This window comes from Bombina bombina, chromosome 3, assembly GCF_027579735.1.
Source record: "Bombina bombina isolate aBomBom1 chromosome 3, aBomBom1.pri, whole genome shotgun sequence".
NCBI lineage: Eukaryota > Metazoa > Chordata > Amphibia > Anura > Bombinatoridae > Bombina > Bombina bombina.
Window position 1 is genome coordinate 1,277,915,654 of NC_069501.1, and position 15,408 is coordinate 1,277,931,061.

General features: G+C 42.6%; 2 protein-coding genes across 2 annotated transcripts in view; both read right to left on the minus strand.

Annotated features, from left to right (window-relative positions):
- Positions 1 to 306: 306 nt before the first annotated feature.
- Positions 307 to 10,563, minus strand: LOC128652751 (zinc finger protein 436-like). Its single transcript, XM_053705682.1, has 2 exons — positions 10,434 to 10,563; positions 307 to 1,953 (listed from the first exon to the last, which is right to left on the minus strand). The coding sequence occupies exons 1-2, from the start codon at positions 10,561 to 10,563 to the stop codon at positions 1,148 to 1,150; spliced, it is 936 nt and encodes a 311-aa protein (XP_053561657.1). The 3' UTR covers positions 307 to 1,147.
- Positions 10,564 to 12,440: 1,877 nt separating this feature from the next.
- The window catches only part of LOC128652752 (zinc finger protein 25), a 278,742-nt gene continuing 275,774 nt past the window's right edge, over positions 12,441 to 15,408 (minus strand). Inside the window, exon 7 of the mRNA XM_053705683.1 lies at positions 12,441 to 12,511. Within this exon, the coding sequence (XP_053561658.1) occupies positions 12,441 to 12,511 (71 nt within the window). The remainder of the gene's footprint in view (positions 12,512 to 15,408) is intronic.

A 15,408-nucleotide genomic window follows, 5' to 3' on the forward strand; every position in this document is an offset into this window, starting at 1 on the left:
AGGAGGATGCAGGGTGTATGAGGGAGCAGACAGAGCAGGAGGATGCAGGGTGTATGAGGGAGCAGACAGAGCAGGAGGATGCAGGGTGTATGAGGGAGCAGACAGAGCAGGAGGATGCAGGGTGTATGAGGGAGCAGACAGAGCAGGAGGATGCAGGGTGTATGAGGGAGCAGACAGAGCAGGAGGATGCAGGGTGTATGAGGGAGCAGACAGAGCAGGAGGATGCAGGGTGTATGAGGGAGCAGGCAGGACATGTAAAAACTGCCTCTGTTCCATGTAAAAGAGAATATTTAAACATGTATTGCAGATCAGATACTCCAGTGCTGAATAAACCAACCTTTTCTGTGTAAGTGTTCAGCCAGCAATAAATACATAGGGCTAGATTTATCAACCCTGAGGCGTACAGGGGCGCGTATACGCGCCCCTGTACGCCTCAGCTCGCCTGTGGCGGGGCGCAATTACCCGCAGGTAATTAACATTGCACACGAGCGCAATTTTGCGCTCGCGTGCAATCCCGCCCCCTGCCCGCGCACAGCCAATCACGCGCGGGCAGGAGCTGTCAATCTCCTCGGTCGGACTCGACCGAGGAGATTGAATTTCGCCAGAATAGATGTGGCGAAGATGTTATGGAAGCAGCGGTCTGGTGACCGCTGCTTGATAAATTGCTCGTCCGCAGGGGCTTGATAAATCTAGCCCATAGTGTACACAAACATGCACTTCCTGTTTCACTTCACATGTAAATACCTTTTATCCAATGCCAAACACCCTACCCTGATTTATTAGATAATCATTTTTGCATTATTGATCCCAGCTGTGCTTTACACTTCACAAAGCTCAGCGACTGCCTGGTTGTTCCACTGAACATTGGCCAATTTGCAGTGTTTTGATCGGGAGTTGCAACGCCTGTGGCTCCAGGGTGGAACTTTAACTGTGTGTAAAATTCTTTTGTGGGAAATAAACAATTAGTTCCTAGGGTCAGTAATACAAAGCATTTGCCAACACTAATGAGTATCTTTTACATTTGACTGTCCCAGTAACTGTTGTACCAAAAATATTAAGCTGTTTAAGGTTGTTTGTGTCCCTTTAATAGACAGAGAAGATCTTTGTTTATGCTATAGAAAAAACAGGAGCTTATAATACAGTTTATTTATGTGCAAAGCTGACATATCACTAGTGGCGCGCACCCACCTGTCCTGCTTCTTTGCTCCTTGTGACTGCGATGGTGCCGGACCATGGAAGAACGAGAGCAGAACTTGCGGTCACAAAGCTGGCAAGGGTATGGGCGGTCGCCCGTGTGTATCCGAAGATGGATTACCAGGCTGGTCTTCTGAGAGAACGCTCTCTGGCACACTTTACACTGATACGGCTGCTCACCCGTGTGTGTTCTCTGGTGCCGAACTAAAAAATAGTTACAGCTGAAGAGGCGACCGCAGTCCTTGCATATATATCGCTGCTCCCCGGTGTGGCTTGTCAAGTGTTTCCTAAGCTCTTTGGTTCCAGGGAAGATTTCATTACAGATGCCGCATTTATAGAGCTGCATTTCTGTAAGCGAAAACCCAAACGGACTCGTAAGAAGATTTTGTGTTTTGGGGTGGCAGTGAGATTTTCTGTGGCGAAAGAGAGATGAGTGGTGACCAAAACGTTTCCCACAGGCTGAGCAAGTGAACAGTCTCTTTCCTGAGTGTGTTCTTTGATGCTTAGTGAATAGGTGTTGGGATTGGAAGGTTTTCCCACAGTCAGGGCATATGATGCCACCACCAATATGTTCAGACTGCAGACGGCTCTCACGTGACTCTCTTTTCTTATTCTGTGTCAGCGACTCTTGTGTGATAGAAGTGTTTAGCTCATTTTCATGATCTGCTTTCCATGTAGTTTCTAAAGAAATATTAGCCATGTGCTCGGACTCTATGGGGCTGGTGGAGTCTGGCCCCTCTTTGGCATCTGTATCTGTATCTGCAGAGAAACAAAAGGTCAGCATGGTATTGTGTGAGAATGAATGTAATGTCATTACTGTGCCTGGTATCTGTTAGCACAATCAGATGGTGGTAAAAAACATCAAGTACATACCCAGCCTGTACCCTTTATAAACATTATACAATATGACCAAAAGTATATAGACGCCCCTTTTAATTATTGAGATTAGGTTTCAACCACATCCATTCCTAACAAGTGCATAAAATCCATAACATAGCCATGAAATATTGGCAGTGCAATGGGTCGTACTGAAGAGCTCAATGACTTTTTAACATGGCACTGTGTTAAGATGCCACCTTTGCCACAAGCCAGTTTGTGAAATTTCTGCCCTACTAGTGGAAACGTTACAAACTGCCTCTGGAAGAAACATCAGTACAAGAGCTGTGCGGCAGAAGCTTCATAAAATGCGCTCCCTTTGCTAAGCAGTTGTACTCAAGCCTCACATCAACATGCGCAATGCCAGCTGTTGGCTGCAGTGGTGTTAAGCACACCCCCACTGGATTCTGGCGCAGTGGAAATATGTTCTATGGAGTGATTAATCACACTTTACTACCTGGCAGTCTGATGGAAGAATCTGGGTGTGTTGGAACCTAGGAGAACGCTACCAAGCAGAATGCATAGAACCTACTGTAAAGTTTGGTGGAGGAGGGATAATGCTCTGGGGCTGTTTTCAGGGTTTGGGATACAAAAGGCATTTTAGATAATTCTGAGCTTCCAATTCTGTGACAACAGTTTGAGGAAGGGCCTTTCCTGTTTCAGTATGGTTGTGCCCTTGTGCACAAAGTGAGGTCAATGAAGGTTTGATAAGTTTGGTGTGGAGAAACTCCTGCACAGCGTCTTGACCTGAACCTCACTGAACACCTTTAGGATGAATTTGAATGATGGCTGTGAGCCACATCTTCTTGTCCAATATCTGTGTCTGACCTCACAAATGTTCTTTTGTCTTAATGTGCACAAATTCCCACAGACACACTCTAATATTTACTGGAAAGCCTTCCCAGAAGAGCTGCGGCTGTTACAGCACCAAAGGGGGGGGGAGGGGGCAACTCAGTATTAATGCCAATGGTTTTGTTATGGGATGACCAGTTAGCTCCCATAGGTGTGATGGTCAGGTATCCACATACTTATGGTTATATAGTATATATTTCTAATACCTTAACACACATAGGCCTAGATTTGGAGTTCGGCGGTAGCCGTCAAAACCAGCGTTAGAGGCTCCTAACGCTGGTTTTGGCCGCCCGCTGGTATTTGGAGTCAGTGATTAAAGGGTCTAACGCTCACTTTTCAGCCGTGACTTTTCCATACCGCAGATCCCCCTACGCCATTTGCGTAGCCTATCTTTTCAATGGGATCTTTCTAACGCCGGTATTTAGAGTAGTTTCTGAAGTGAGCGTTAGAGCTCTAACGACAAAATTCCAGCCGCCTGAAAATAGCAGGAGTTAAGAGCTTTCTGGCTAACGCCGGTTCATAAAGCTCTTAACTACTGTACCCTAAAGTACACTAACACCCATAAACTACCTATGTACCCCTAAACCGAGCTCCCCCCACATCGCCGCCACTCGATTAAAATTTTTAACCCCTAATCTGCCGACCGCCACCTACGTTATACTTATGTACCCCTAATCTGCTGCCCCTAACCCCGCCGACCCCTATATTATATTTCTTAACCCCTAACTTGCCCCCCACAACGTCGCCGCAAGCTACTTAAAATAATTAACCCCTAATCTTCCGACCGCAAATCGCCGCCACCTACGTTATCCCTATGTACCCCTAATCTGCTGCCCCTAACATCGCCGACCCCTATATTATATTTATTAACCCCTAATCTGCCCCCCTCAACGTCGCCGACACCTGCCTACACTTATTAACCCCTAATCTGCCGAGCGGACCTGAGCGCTACTATAATAAATGTATTAACCCCTAATCCGCCTCACTAACCCTATCATAAATAGTATTAACCCCTAATCTGCCCTCCCTAACATCGCCGACACCTACCTTCAATTATTAACCCCTAATCTGCCGACCGGAGCTCACCGCTATTCTAATAAATGTATTAACCCCTAAAGCTAAGTCTAACCCTAACACTAACACCCCCCTAAGTTAAATATAATTTTTATCTAACGAAATAAATTAACTCTTATTAAATAACTTATTCCTATTTAAAGCTAAATACTTACCTGTAAAATAAATCCTAATATAGCTACAATATAAATTATAATTATATTATAGCTATTTTAGGATTAATATTTATTTTACAGGCAACTTTGTAATTATTTTAACCAGGTACAATAGCTATTAAATAGTTAAGAACTATTTAATAGTTACCTAGTTAAAATAATAACAAATTTACCTGTAAAATAAATCCTAACCTAAGTTATAATTAAACCTAACACTACCCTATCAATAAAATAATTAAATAAACTACCTACAATTACCTACAATTAACCTAACACTACACTATCAATAAATTAATTAAATACAATTGCTACAAATAAATACAATTAAATAAACTAGCTAAAGTACAAAAAATAAAAAAGAACTAAGTTACAGAAAATAAAAAAATATTTACAAACATAAGAAAAATATTACAACAATTTTAAACTAATTACACCTACTCTAAGCCCCCTAATAAAATAACAAAGCCCCCCAAAATAAAAAATTCCCTACCCTATTCTAAATTAAAAAAGTTACAAGCTCTTTTACCTTACCAGCCCTGAACAGGGCCCTTTGCGGGGCATGCCCCAAGAATTTCAGCTCTTTTGCCTGTAAAAAAAAACATACAATACCCCCCCCCCCAACATTACAACCCACCACCCACATACCCCTAATCTAACCCAAACCCCCCTTAAATAAACCTAACACTAAGCCCCTGAAGATCTTCCTACCTTGTCTTCACCATCCAGGTATCACCGATCCGTCCTGGCTCCAAGATCTTCATCCAACCCAAGCGGGGGTTGGCGATCCATAATCCGGTGCTCCAAAGTCTTCCTCCTATCCGGCAAGAAGAGGACATCCGGACCGGCAAACATCTTCTCCAAGCGGCATCTTCGATCTTCTTCCATCCGGTGCGGAGCGGGTCCATCTTGAAGCAGGCGACGCGGATCCATCCTCTTCTTCCGATGTCTCCCGACTAATGACGGTTCCTTTAAGGGACGTCATCCAAGATGGCGTCCCTCGAATTCCGATTGGCTGATAGGATTCTATCAGCCAATCGGAATTAAGGTAGGAATATTCTGATTGGCTGATGGAATCAGCCAATCAGAATCAAGTTCAATCCGATTGGCTGATCCAATCAGCCAATCAGATTGAGCTCGCATTCTATTGGCTGTTCCGATCAGCCAATAGAATGCGAGCTCAATCTGATTGGCTGATTGGATCAGCCAATCGGATTGAACTTGATTCTGATTGGCTGATGGAATCAGCCAATCAGAATATTCCTACCTTAATTCCGATTGGCTGATAGAATCCTATCAGCCAATCGGAATTCGAGGGACGCCATCTTGGATGACGTCCCTTAAAGGAACCGTCATTAGTCGGGAGACATCGGAAGAAGAGGATGGATCCGCGTCGCCTGCTTCAAGATGGACCCGCTCCGCACCGGATGGAAGAAGATCGAAGATGCCGCTTGGAGAAGATGTTTGCCGGTCCGGATGTCCTCTTCTTGCCGGATAGGAGGAAGACTTTGGAGCACCGGATTATGGATCGCCAACCCCCGCTTGGGTTGGATGAAGATCTTGGAGCCAGGACGGATCGGTGATACCTGGATGGTGAAGACAAGGTAGGAAGATCTTCAGGGGCTTAGTGTTAGGTTTATTTAAGGGGGGTTTGGGTTAGATTAGGGGTATGTGGGTGGTGGGTTGTAATGTTGGGGGGGGGGTATTGTATGTTTTTTTTTACAGGCAAAAGAGCTGAAATTCTTGGGGCATGCCCCGCAAAGGGCCCTGTTCAGGGCTGGTAAGGTAAAAGAGCTTGTAACTTTTTTAATTTAGAATAGGGTAGGGAATTTTTTATTTTGGGGGGCTTTGTTATTTTATTAGGGGGCTTAGAGTAGGTGTAATTAGTTTAAAATTGTTGTAATATTTTTCTTATGTTTGTAAATATTTTTTTATTTTCTGTAACTTAGTTCTTTTTTATTTTTTGTACTTTAGCTAGTTTATTTAATTGTATTTATTTGTAGCAATTGTATTTAATTAATTTATTGATAGTGTAGTGTTAGGTTAATTGTAGGTAATTGTAGGTAGTTTATTTAATTATTTTATTGATAGGGTAGTGTTAGGTTTAATTATATCTTAGGTTAGGATTTATTTTACAGGTAATTTTGTAATTATTTTAACTAGGTAACTATTAAATAGTTCTTAACTATTTAATAGCTATTGTACCTGGTTAAAATAATTACAAAGTTGCCTGTAAAATAAATATTAATCCTAAAATAGCTATAATATAATTATAATTTATATTGTAGCTATATTAGGATTTATTTTACAGGTAAGTATTTAGCTTTAAATAGGAATAAGTTATTTAATAAGAGTTAATTAATTTCGTTAGATAAAAATTATATTTAAGTTAGGGGGGTGTTAGTGTTAGGGTTAGACTTAGCTTTAGGGGTTAATCCATTTATTAGAATAGCGGTGAGCTCCGATCGGAAGTTTAGGGGTTAATAATTGAAGGTAGGTGTCGGCGATGTTAGGGAGGGCAGATTGGGGTTAATACTATTTATGATAGGGTTAGTGAGGCGGATTAGGGGTTAATAACTTTATTATAGTAGCGCTCAGGTCCGCTCGGCAGATTAGGGGTTAATAAGTGTAGGTAGGTGTCGGCGACGTTGTGGGGGGCAGATTAGGGGTTAATAAATATAACATAGGGGTCGGCGATGTTAGGGCAGCAGATTAGGGATACATAGGGATAACGTAGGTGGCGGCGTTTTACGGAGCGGCAGATTAGGGGTTAAAAGTGTAATGCAGGGGTCAGCGATAGCGGGGGCGGCAGATTAGGGGTTAATAAGTGTAAGTTAGGGGTGTTTAGTCTCGGGGTTCATGTTAGGGTGTTAGGTGCAGACATAGGAAGTGTTTCCCCATAGCAAACAATGGGGCTGCGTTAGGAGCTGAACGCTGCTTTTTTGCAGGTGTTAGGTTTTTTTTCAGCTCAAACAGTCCCATTGTTTCCTATGGGAGAATCGTGCACGAGCACGTTTTTGAGGCCGGCCGCGTCCGTAAGCAACTCTGGTATCGAGAGTTGCATTTGCGGTAAAAATGCTCTACGCTCCTTTTTTGGAGCCTAACGCAGCATTTGTTTTAACTCTCGATACCAGAGTTAATTTTATGGTGCGGCCAGAAAAAAGCCCGCGGAGCGTTAACAGCCCTTTTACCGCCGAACTCCAAATCTAGGCCATAGTGTGCATACTTACCATAGTTTGGTCTAAGGATGAAAACAAAATATACTGAAGTAATGTTTAACCTTTTTGTGCTGGACAGAAATGTTTTACTGCTTGTAATTTAGTTAATCTGATATGCTGCTCCCTTTTGGCTTTGTAAATCAACAGTATGAAATTTGGAGGTGTCTCCCTTACCATATTCGGGCAGTAAAAGTCATAGAAACCACTTCAGGCATACAGTTGCAAGAAAAAGTATGTGAACCCTTTGGAATGATATGGATTTCTGCACAAATTGGTCATAAAATGTGATCTGATCATCATCTAAGTCACAACAATAGACAATCACAGTCTGCTTAAACTAATAACACACAAAGTATGAAATGTTGCCATGTTTTTATTGAACACACCATGTAAACATTCACAGTGCAGGTGGAAAAAGTATGTGAACCCTTGGATTTATTAACTGGTTGAACATCCTTTGGCAGCAATAACTTCAACCAAACGTTTCCTGTAGTTCCAGATCAGACATGCACAACGGTCAGGAGTAATTCTTGACCATTCCTCTTTACAGAACTGTTCCAGTTCAGCAATATTCTTGGGATGTCTGGTGTGAATCGCTTTTTTGAGGTCATGCCACAGCATCTCAATCGGGTTGAGGTCAGGACTCTGACTGGGCCACTTCAGAAGGCGTATTTTCTTCTGTTTAAGCCATTCTGTTGTTGATTTACTTCTATGCTTTGAGTCATTGTCCTGTTGCAACACCCATCTTCTGTTGAGCTTCAGCTGGTAGACAGATGGCCTTAAGTTCTCCTGCAAAATGTCTTGATAAACTTGGGAATTAATTTTTCCTTCGATGATAGCAATCCGTCCAGGCCCTGACGCAGCAAAGCAGCCCCAAACCATGATGCCCCCACAACCATACTTCACAGGTGGGATGAGGTTTTGATGTTGGTGTGCTGTGCCTCTTTTTCGCCACACATAGTGTTGTGTGTTTCTTCCAAACAACTCAACTTTGGTTTCATCTGTCCACAGAATATTTTGCCAGTACTGCTGTGGAACATCCAGGTGCTCTTGTGCAAACTGTAAACGTGCAGCAATGTTTTGTTTGGACAGCAGTGGCTTCCTCTGTGGTATCCTCCCATGAAATCCACTCTTGTTTAGTGTTTTACGTATTGTAGATTTTCTAACAGGGATGTTAGCATTTGCCAGTGACTTTTGTAAGTCTTTAGCTGACACTCTAGGATTCTTCTTCACCTCATTGAGCAGTCTGTGCTGTGCTCTTGCAGTCATCTTTACAGGACGGCCACTTCTAGGGAGAGTAGCAGCAGTGCTGAACTTTCTCCATCTATAGACAATTTGTCTTACCGTGGACTGATGAACAGCAAGGCTTTTGGAGATACTTTTATATAACCCTTTCCAGCTTTATGCAAGTCAACAATTCTTAATCGTAGGTCTTCTGAGAGCTCTTTTGTGCGAGGCATCATTCACATCAGGCAATGCTTCTTGTGAAAAGCAAACCCAGAACTGGTGTGTGTTTTTATAGGGCAGGGCAGCTGTAGCCAACACCTCCAATCTCATCTCATTGATTGGACTCCAGTTGGCTGACATCTCACTCCAATTAGCTCTTGGAGATGTCATTAGTCTAGGGGTTCACATACTTTTTCCACCTGCACTGTGAATGTTTACATGGTGTGTTCAATAAAAACATGGCAACATTTCATTCTTTGTGTGTTATTAGTTTAAGCAGATTGTGATTGTCTATTGTTGTGACTTAGATGATGATCAGATCACATTTTATTCTTTGTGTGTTATTAGTTTAAGCAGACTGTGATTGTCTATTGTTGTGACTTAGATGATGATCAGATCACATTTTATGACCAATTTGTGCAGAAATCCATATCATTCCAAAGGGTTCACATACTTTTTCTTGCAACTGTATATAGAAAGAAGTGTCTGTTCATATGACAAGGCTGGTATAGTGTTAGGAACAATGTATCATTATGACCTTGGCTTATCATGTTTTGGTCAAAGAACATAACCAAAATCCTGTTTTTTTTTACACTATATAGAACAGATGTTTAACCCTTGCATAGAAGTAGTGGACACAGCATGTTATATTAATTGTATCTATAAAGGTCTCCACTAACTCCTGAGAGATGTGTCTGGCTCCTGAGTTTACATAATATTGTCAACATCTTCCCATTGATATCCTCTGATAAGAGATTCCCCATGGAAATCATCTGCTCAGTGATGCAGCCTACAAGCTAATGTCCCTCGCCAGATACTGGCTGCTTCCTGCTTTACCAGGACAAGCTATGTGGTGCTGTAAAAAGAAGCAACTAAGAATCTCCAAACTCATCACTGGGAGCTCCTAACCAGTAATGAGGACAAAGGGTGAAGAGCACCCTTTTATGAAATAAAGTATTAAATGATGATTTTAGCAATGTTCAAACGGGGAGAGTCCACAGCTGCATTCATTACTTTTGGGAAATACAGAACCTGGCCACCAGGAGGAGGCAAAGACACCCCAGCCAAAGGCTTAAATACCTCCCCCACTTCCCTCATCCACCAGTCATTCTTTGCCTCTCGTCACAGGAGGTTGGCAGAGAAGTGTCAGAAGTTTCGGTAGTCTCTTATGGAGGGTAGTACTCTTCGGATTGGGACTGGACTTTTAAGTAGTCCTGTCAGCCTCTCAGTGAGAGCATGGATGAAAGTTAGAGTCCAGAGATGCAGGGAGAGTTTTTCTGAAAAACCATCCCGACTCATATTAACAGCTCCATAAGCAATCAGCGTTGACGAGTTTCGCTGCCTGCCTTTATTCACTCAAGTCCATGTCAGAAGCAACTCTACTATCTGTCACACTTGAAGAGCCGTGTTTCCATTCCACGGCGTAGATTCCGGTAAGATTGTTTCATTTTATTTTTAATATGGAAATGTAATGTATGAGGAAGAAACCAGGGTCCCAGTGGGACTCCTTTTATCTTATGGAATCAAGGGTTAATATCTCCTGAGGGGGGTTATTGAACAGGGGGGGGGGGACTTTAATCATGTTTGTTATGTGATTCGGTCTGCTAATGTGTAGTGCTACTTGGGCTTGTAGCTTTTTCAGAACATAGACCTTTATTGAAGGATACACAGTCTTTACGGACTGGCGCTCTTTTTCCTTGGACTGCACGGTGCACCTTGTGACCAGACGTGGTCACGCTCCTGTCCTCCATTTCCGTATTCTTGACAGTATGGTGACGGAGAGATTCTGTTTCGCTAGCGTCTGGGTCATAGGAGGTGGTGAGTGCCCCAGCCATTGGGGGTGTAAAAGGTGCCATTTATTTTTTTTCCATATTTATAATTTCCAAGTTATGGAGGATTCTGATTTTTTGGAAACGGATGTCTCTGATTCAGATTCTACTTCTTGCGAAGAATATGAAAGGGCACGGGTGATTCATGCCTATCAGTTATGTCCCGAATGCCGCTTTTTAGGTCTCTGCTCTCTGGAATCGGGGATCTTAGAGTCCGCTGAGCCATCCTCCCCTGGGGATTACGTTTCCCGCGAGGCGCGCACCCCAGAACCTTCCTTAGCTACACAACAAGGTGTCCCAAACGCTGTTTATCCTTCTCCGGAAGGTGGCTTGTTTCCTCCAGAGGTTACGGCACGGTTCCACATGGCCATATAGACAGCGTTGGCGTATTTACATTTTCCATACTGTCCGTGTTCTGGTAACCAGGGCTCGTCAGGCGTGGGATCGTCTAGTTCAGATCAGCCCTCTGGGGAAGCGATTTCCTCTGAAGCTTCAGGGGTTCAATCCTCGGGCCAGGGTCATTAGTTGTCCCGGCGGAGGTAAGTCTTGCTTTTCGTTATAGACTGGCGCGCCTTCGTGTTCTGTTGAGGGATGTTTTGGCAGTGCTAGAGGATCCTCGGTCTTCCGTTCCAGACAACAAGCAGGGTTAGACAACGGGGGATGAATCAATCTTCTTGTCGTATACAGGTAGCCCTCAGTTTACGAAACCATTGTAAATTGAAACCCAGTTTATAATGTAAGTCAATGGGAAGTGAGGGAGTTCGGTTCCAGGTCCCTCTCAAAATTGTAACACCTAATACATTATTTGTAAAGCTTTGAAATGAAGACTTTAAATGCTAAACAGCATTATAAACCTAATTAAATAACACAACACAGGATATATAATTAAACTAAGTTAAATGAACAACAACATTTGCTAAAACAGCATTATAAACCTAATAAAAAAATCACACAACACAGACTTTACTTGCATTTCTTTGCAAACAGTTCTTTCTATGCATTCCAATCTGGACTGATTTATAGACAGGAAGATCTTGTTCCTTTGAAAGCTGCTCGATAGCTCAAGTCTAGCTAGCAACACTGATTAATTTCAGCCTGCTTGTGTGCATGGCTTGCATATCTTTGCTGCAACATAAGCGGACAGCTCCACCTACTGGCTATTTTAATCAATGCACTGCTTCTCAGTGCTTTTCAATAGCAGTCACATAACTGAAAAAAAAAAGGTTGTTATTCTGAAACGGTGCAAATAGAACCGCTGTAAACCGAGGGCCACCTGTATATTTCTTTTAAGCATCTTCTTCCAGTTCTGAGCTTTGGAGGAATTGGATCTCTGACCGACTGGTGCCGTCAGTGTGTCCGTTCTTCTGGACGTTAACCTGTGGGTGTTGCCCTCTTTTATTTTGATCCGGTTAGGATGTAATTTTATTTAATTTTGAAAGCTCATGTTGTTATAAGTTTTTCCTTTGGAAATATTTTCTTTTCTGGAATTTGATACTAGCGATTTTGTGGTCGCATTGGCGCTTCTGCAGAAGTTATATGAAAAGTTAGGACATGTTATGTCTGCCGTTTGTCTGTTTAAATTGTCTATCCCTTACGGGTTGCGACTTTCAGTGGCCTTGGACAGTACTTGGGTGCCCTACGTATCAGGCTGGTCTTGGTTGGGTACTAGTTTCTGTCCCTAGGGGCCTATATTAGACATGTGGTGCCCGTTATACTTGGCTGGTCCGGTTGGGGTGCCTAGTGGCTCACTCTGGTTTTTGAGTTTCATTTTCTTGTTCCTGTTACAAGTTATAGTTTTCCTAGACGCCAGGCTGGTCCTCGTTTATTCTTCTGGGGGCATCAGAGGGGATTGTGCTCAGTCCTGCTTGTCCTATGAAGAAAAAAAGTAAAAAAAAAAGAAAAAAAGCTCTGGCAGCACATAGTAGTGATAAAATAATTCACTTTTATTGAGCAATGTTTCAAGCACACAAGTACATCATGGACTGAACGTCTGACGCGTTTCACGCCCCCTAGTGGCGCTTCATCAGAGACAACAGGTGTTCTAACCACTGCCTTCTTATAGACAGGCTGTGGACAGGTACATATTTTAACCCTTCAATGTCACAATCATACACAGTAAACATTAAAAGGAAACTTAGTAATAAAATATGATTTAGATACACACGCACAGTAGCCAGGCACTTCAATCTTACACATTTCACTCATGAAGGTAAATTCAGAGTGAAAATTATTGATGTAGCAAAGGTCCCTTTAAGAGGGGGTAATAAGTATAAGATTTTGGACAAAAAAGAGTTATAGTTATACTGGATCTATCAGTTGAAAACTAGAACTAGAATGGCCTCAATTTGGAATGGGATATTAGTTATTTTGTATAGCTATTAATAGCTATCAGTGTTTGCTTTTTGCATAGTTGATAATAAGTTAGCCATCAAGTTAAAATCAAACACAATAAATTAATAAAATTACATAAAATAAATAAAATCTAGTAGTCAGAAATATCCTTAGCTGTGAATGTATATATACACATGTACATGTATATATATATATGTGCGTGTGTATCTAAATCAGTTAACAATTGTTTGGATAAATATATATATTTGAGGGTTTGAAATATAAGCATATTTACATATTTTTATATATTTTTGTAGGTTCTTCAATTAGAATATGATTCAATTGTCCATAATGATATGATTAAATTACCTCTTTATGGCAGGTTACCTAAGTTCATGTAACAAGTATTTAGAGTGAATATTCTATGAAAACATATATATATATATACAATTTTCTTTCATTGATAAGGGTAACATGAGAGATTTTGACATTGTGAACTGTAGCATATTTTATTACTAAGTTTCCTTTTAATGTTTACTGTGTATGATTGTGACAATGAAGTGTTAAAATATGTACCTGTCCACAGCCTGTCTATAAGAAGGCAGTGGTTAGAACACCTGTTGTCTCTGATGAAGCGCCACTAGGGGGCGTGAAACGCATCAGACGTTCAGTCCATGATGTACTTGTGTGCTTGTGTGCTTGAAACATTGCTCAATAAAAGTGAATTATTTTATAACTACTATGTGCTGCCAGAACTTTTTTTCTTCTTTGGACATTATTGGCAAGTAATCCGTTGCTTCACGGGCATTGCACCCGATCACCGCAAGCCAGAGTGTGCGCAAGCTGAATGCGGAAGCGTCAGTGACGTCATCCCCAGGAGTCTGCCACCGGAGTATGGTGTGTAAGCTGGAAGCGGCCTCTTCTGTTACCTGAACTGCTTGTCCTATCCCTGTTTAGCGGGGGTTCCGAGGTTCGGATCCTGCTACGGTGTACTCTGTAGGCTCCTGTGTTCTTCAGGTGCTAGAGTTTTTTTCTCCTTCCCTTAGTGGGTTGGGGGTTCGGGGATTTTCATTTAAATCTGTGGTGCCGGTGGTGTTTACTCGTCTCCTATTTTGCGGATTCCCTTAAGGACTCTGTTTTCCTTGATGACGGTATCTCTTCCTTTGGGTCGAGGTGGTTTGGGGCTTTTTGTCCCCTTTCCTTGAGGCTTGCTATTTGGTCATCAGTTTCAGGAAGTTTGGGCCTTTTTACTTCTTCTGGGATCTCATCTGCTCCCATATTTTTGGAGCTTTGCAGATTATGTTGTCTCCTTTTTCCCCTGTGTACGCTCCTGCTTAGGCGTTTGGGTTTTTCCTCTGCCAGGGGTTAGGATGCTTATTCAACGTATGTTCCTCGAGCTGTAGGGGCTTATGGGAAGTTGATCCTGGTTGGATCTTGGAGATTTGGGATATCTGCTTGATCCAGATTTTTAGGTTTGAGCTTTGTTCTCTTGTACGTTTTTGCCTTAGTCTTTGCACTTAGTGGGTGCTGTCCCTAGAGCCTTGGAGGCCTACCAGGGTAGCTGGGGCGTCCTTCATTGCCTAGCACCTTTTCGTGGGGAGTTTGTATCCCGCTGTTGGTGTCTTTATCGCACTCTTTATCTGGGCTACTTACGTGAGAATTCAGTGTCCAAGGTACCTTGGATATGACTGGGATTGCATCGCCTGTTGTGCAAGGTGCATTCCGATTGAGAGATATTAATTTTTGTTCCTTGTCTTTAACTGGACAGTTTGGTTCTGTATCCAGATCCTTTAGGACTGGTTCGGACTGCCCAGTTCCCCAGTGCAGGGACATCTTATGTTCCTATGGGAGGATTTGTATCTCTCTTCTCAGAGACTTGGATATTCTGCTGGGCCGGCAGTGGTGGCCGGATGGTTCCTTCATTCGGTTTTTGACCTTTTGGGTCCTTATTCAGCTTTACACTCCATATCTGTGTGGGATGAGCTGTTTTGTTTTGGTTTACCCTTCCTTGGGGTGGACTTGGCATTCCACAGTATCTGCCTGGTGCTTGAAGGTCCTTTACTTCCTCTGTTTAGTGGGGTTGTCCTTTCTACCTTGCGTGAAGGATGCCAGGTGTAGGGCTAGTTTCTTGTGATGTGCCATTATTGTAGATGGTCTCCTCTGGGAGTGTCCTTAGTCTTTGGGTTAGGGAGCTGCGTCTGGGTTCTGGACCCCAAGCTCTTTTTGGGGGGCTGGATCCCTCCCCTTTCCTTTCTGAAGGTCTTGGTGTTTAGGGAATTTTCATTCCTTTGTCTTTTTGGACATTGCCAGTTGATTTGTGCTGGGTCCGTTGCCCGAAGTGAGGGTTAGGGATTTGTCTGATCTGTTGATCTTTGACCGCGTTTCATAGTTATATCTTGTGAGTCTTTCTTAGGTGGGAGGTTTCGCGGTGGATCC

Coding starts and splice junctions, on each gene's coding strand:
- LOC128652751 (XM_053705682.1), bottom strand. CDS start 10,563: ATGGAGGACAGGAGCGTGACCACGTCTGGTCACAAGGTGCACCGTGCA. Junction 1,954..10,433: donor TGAAAAAGCTACAAGCCCAA/GTAGCACTACAC, acceptor GTTTCTCTGCAG/ATACAGATACAGATGCCAAA.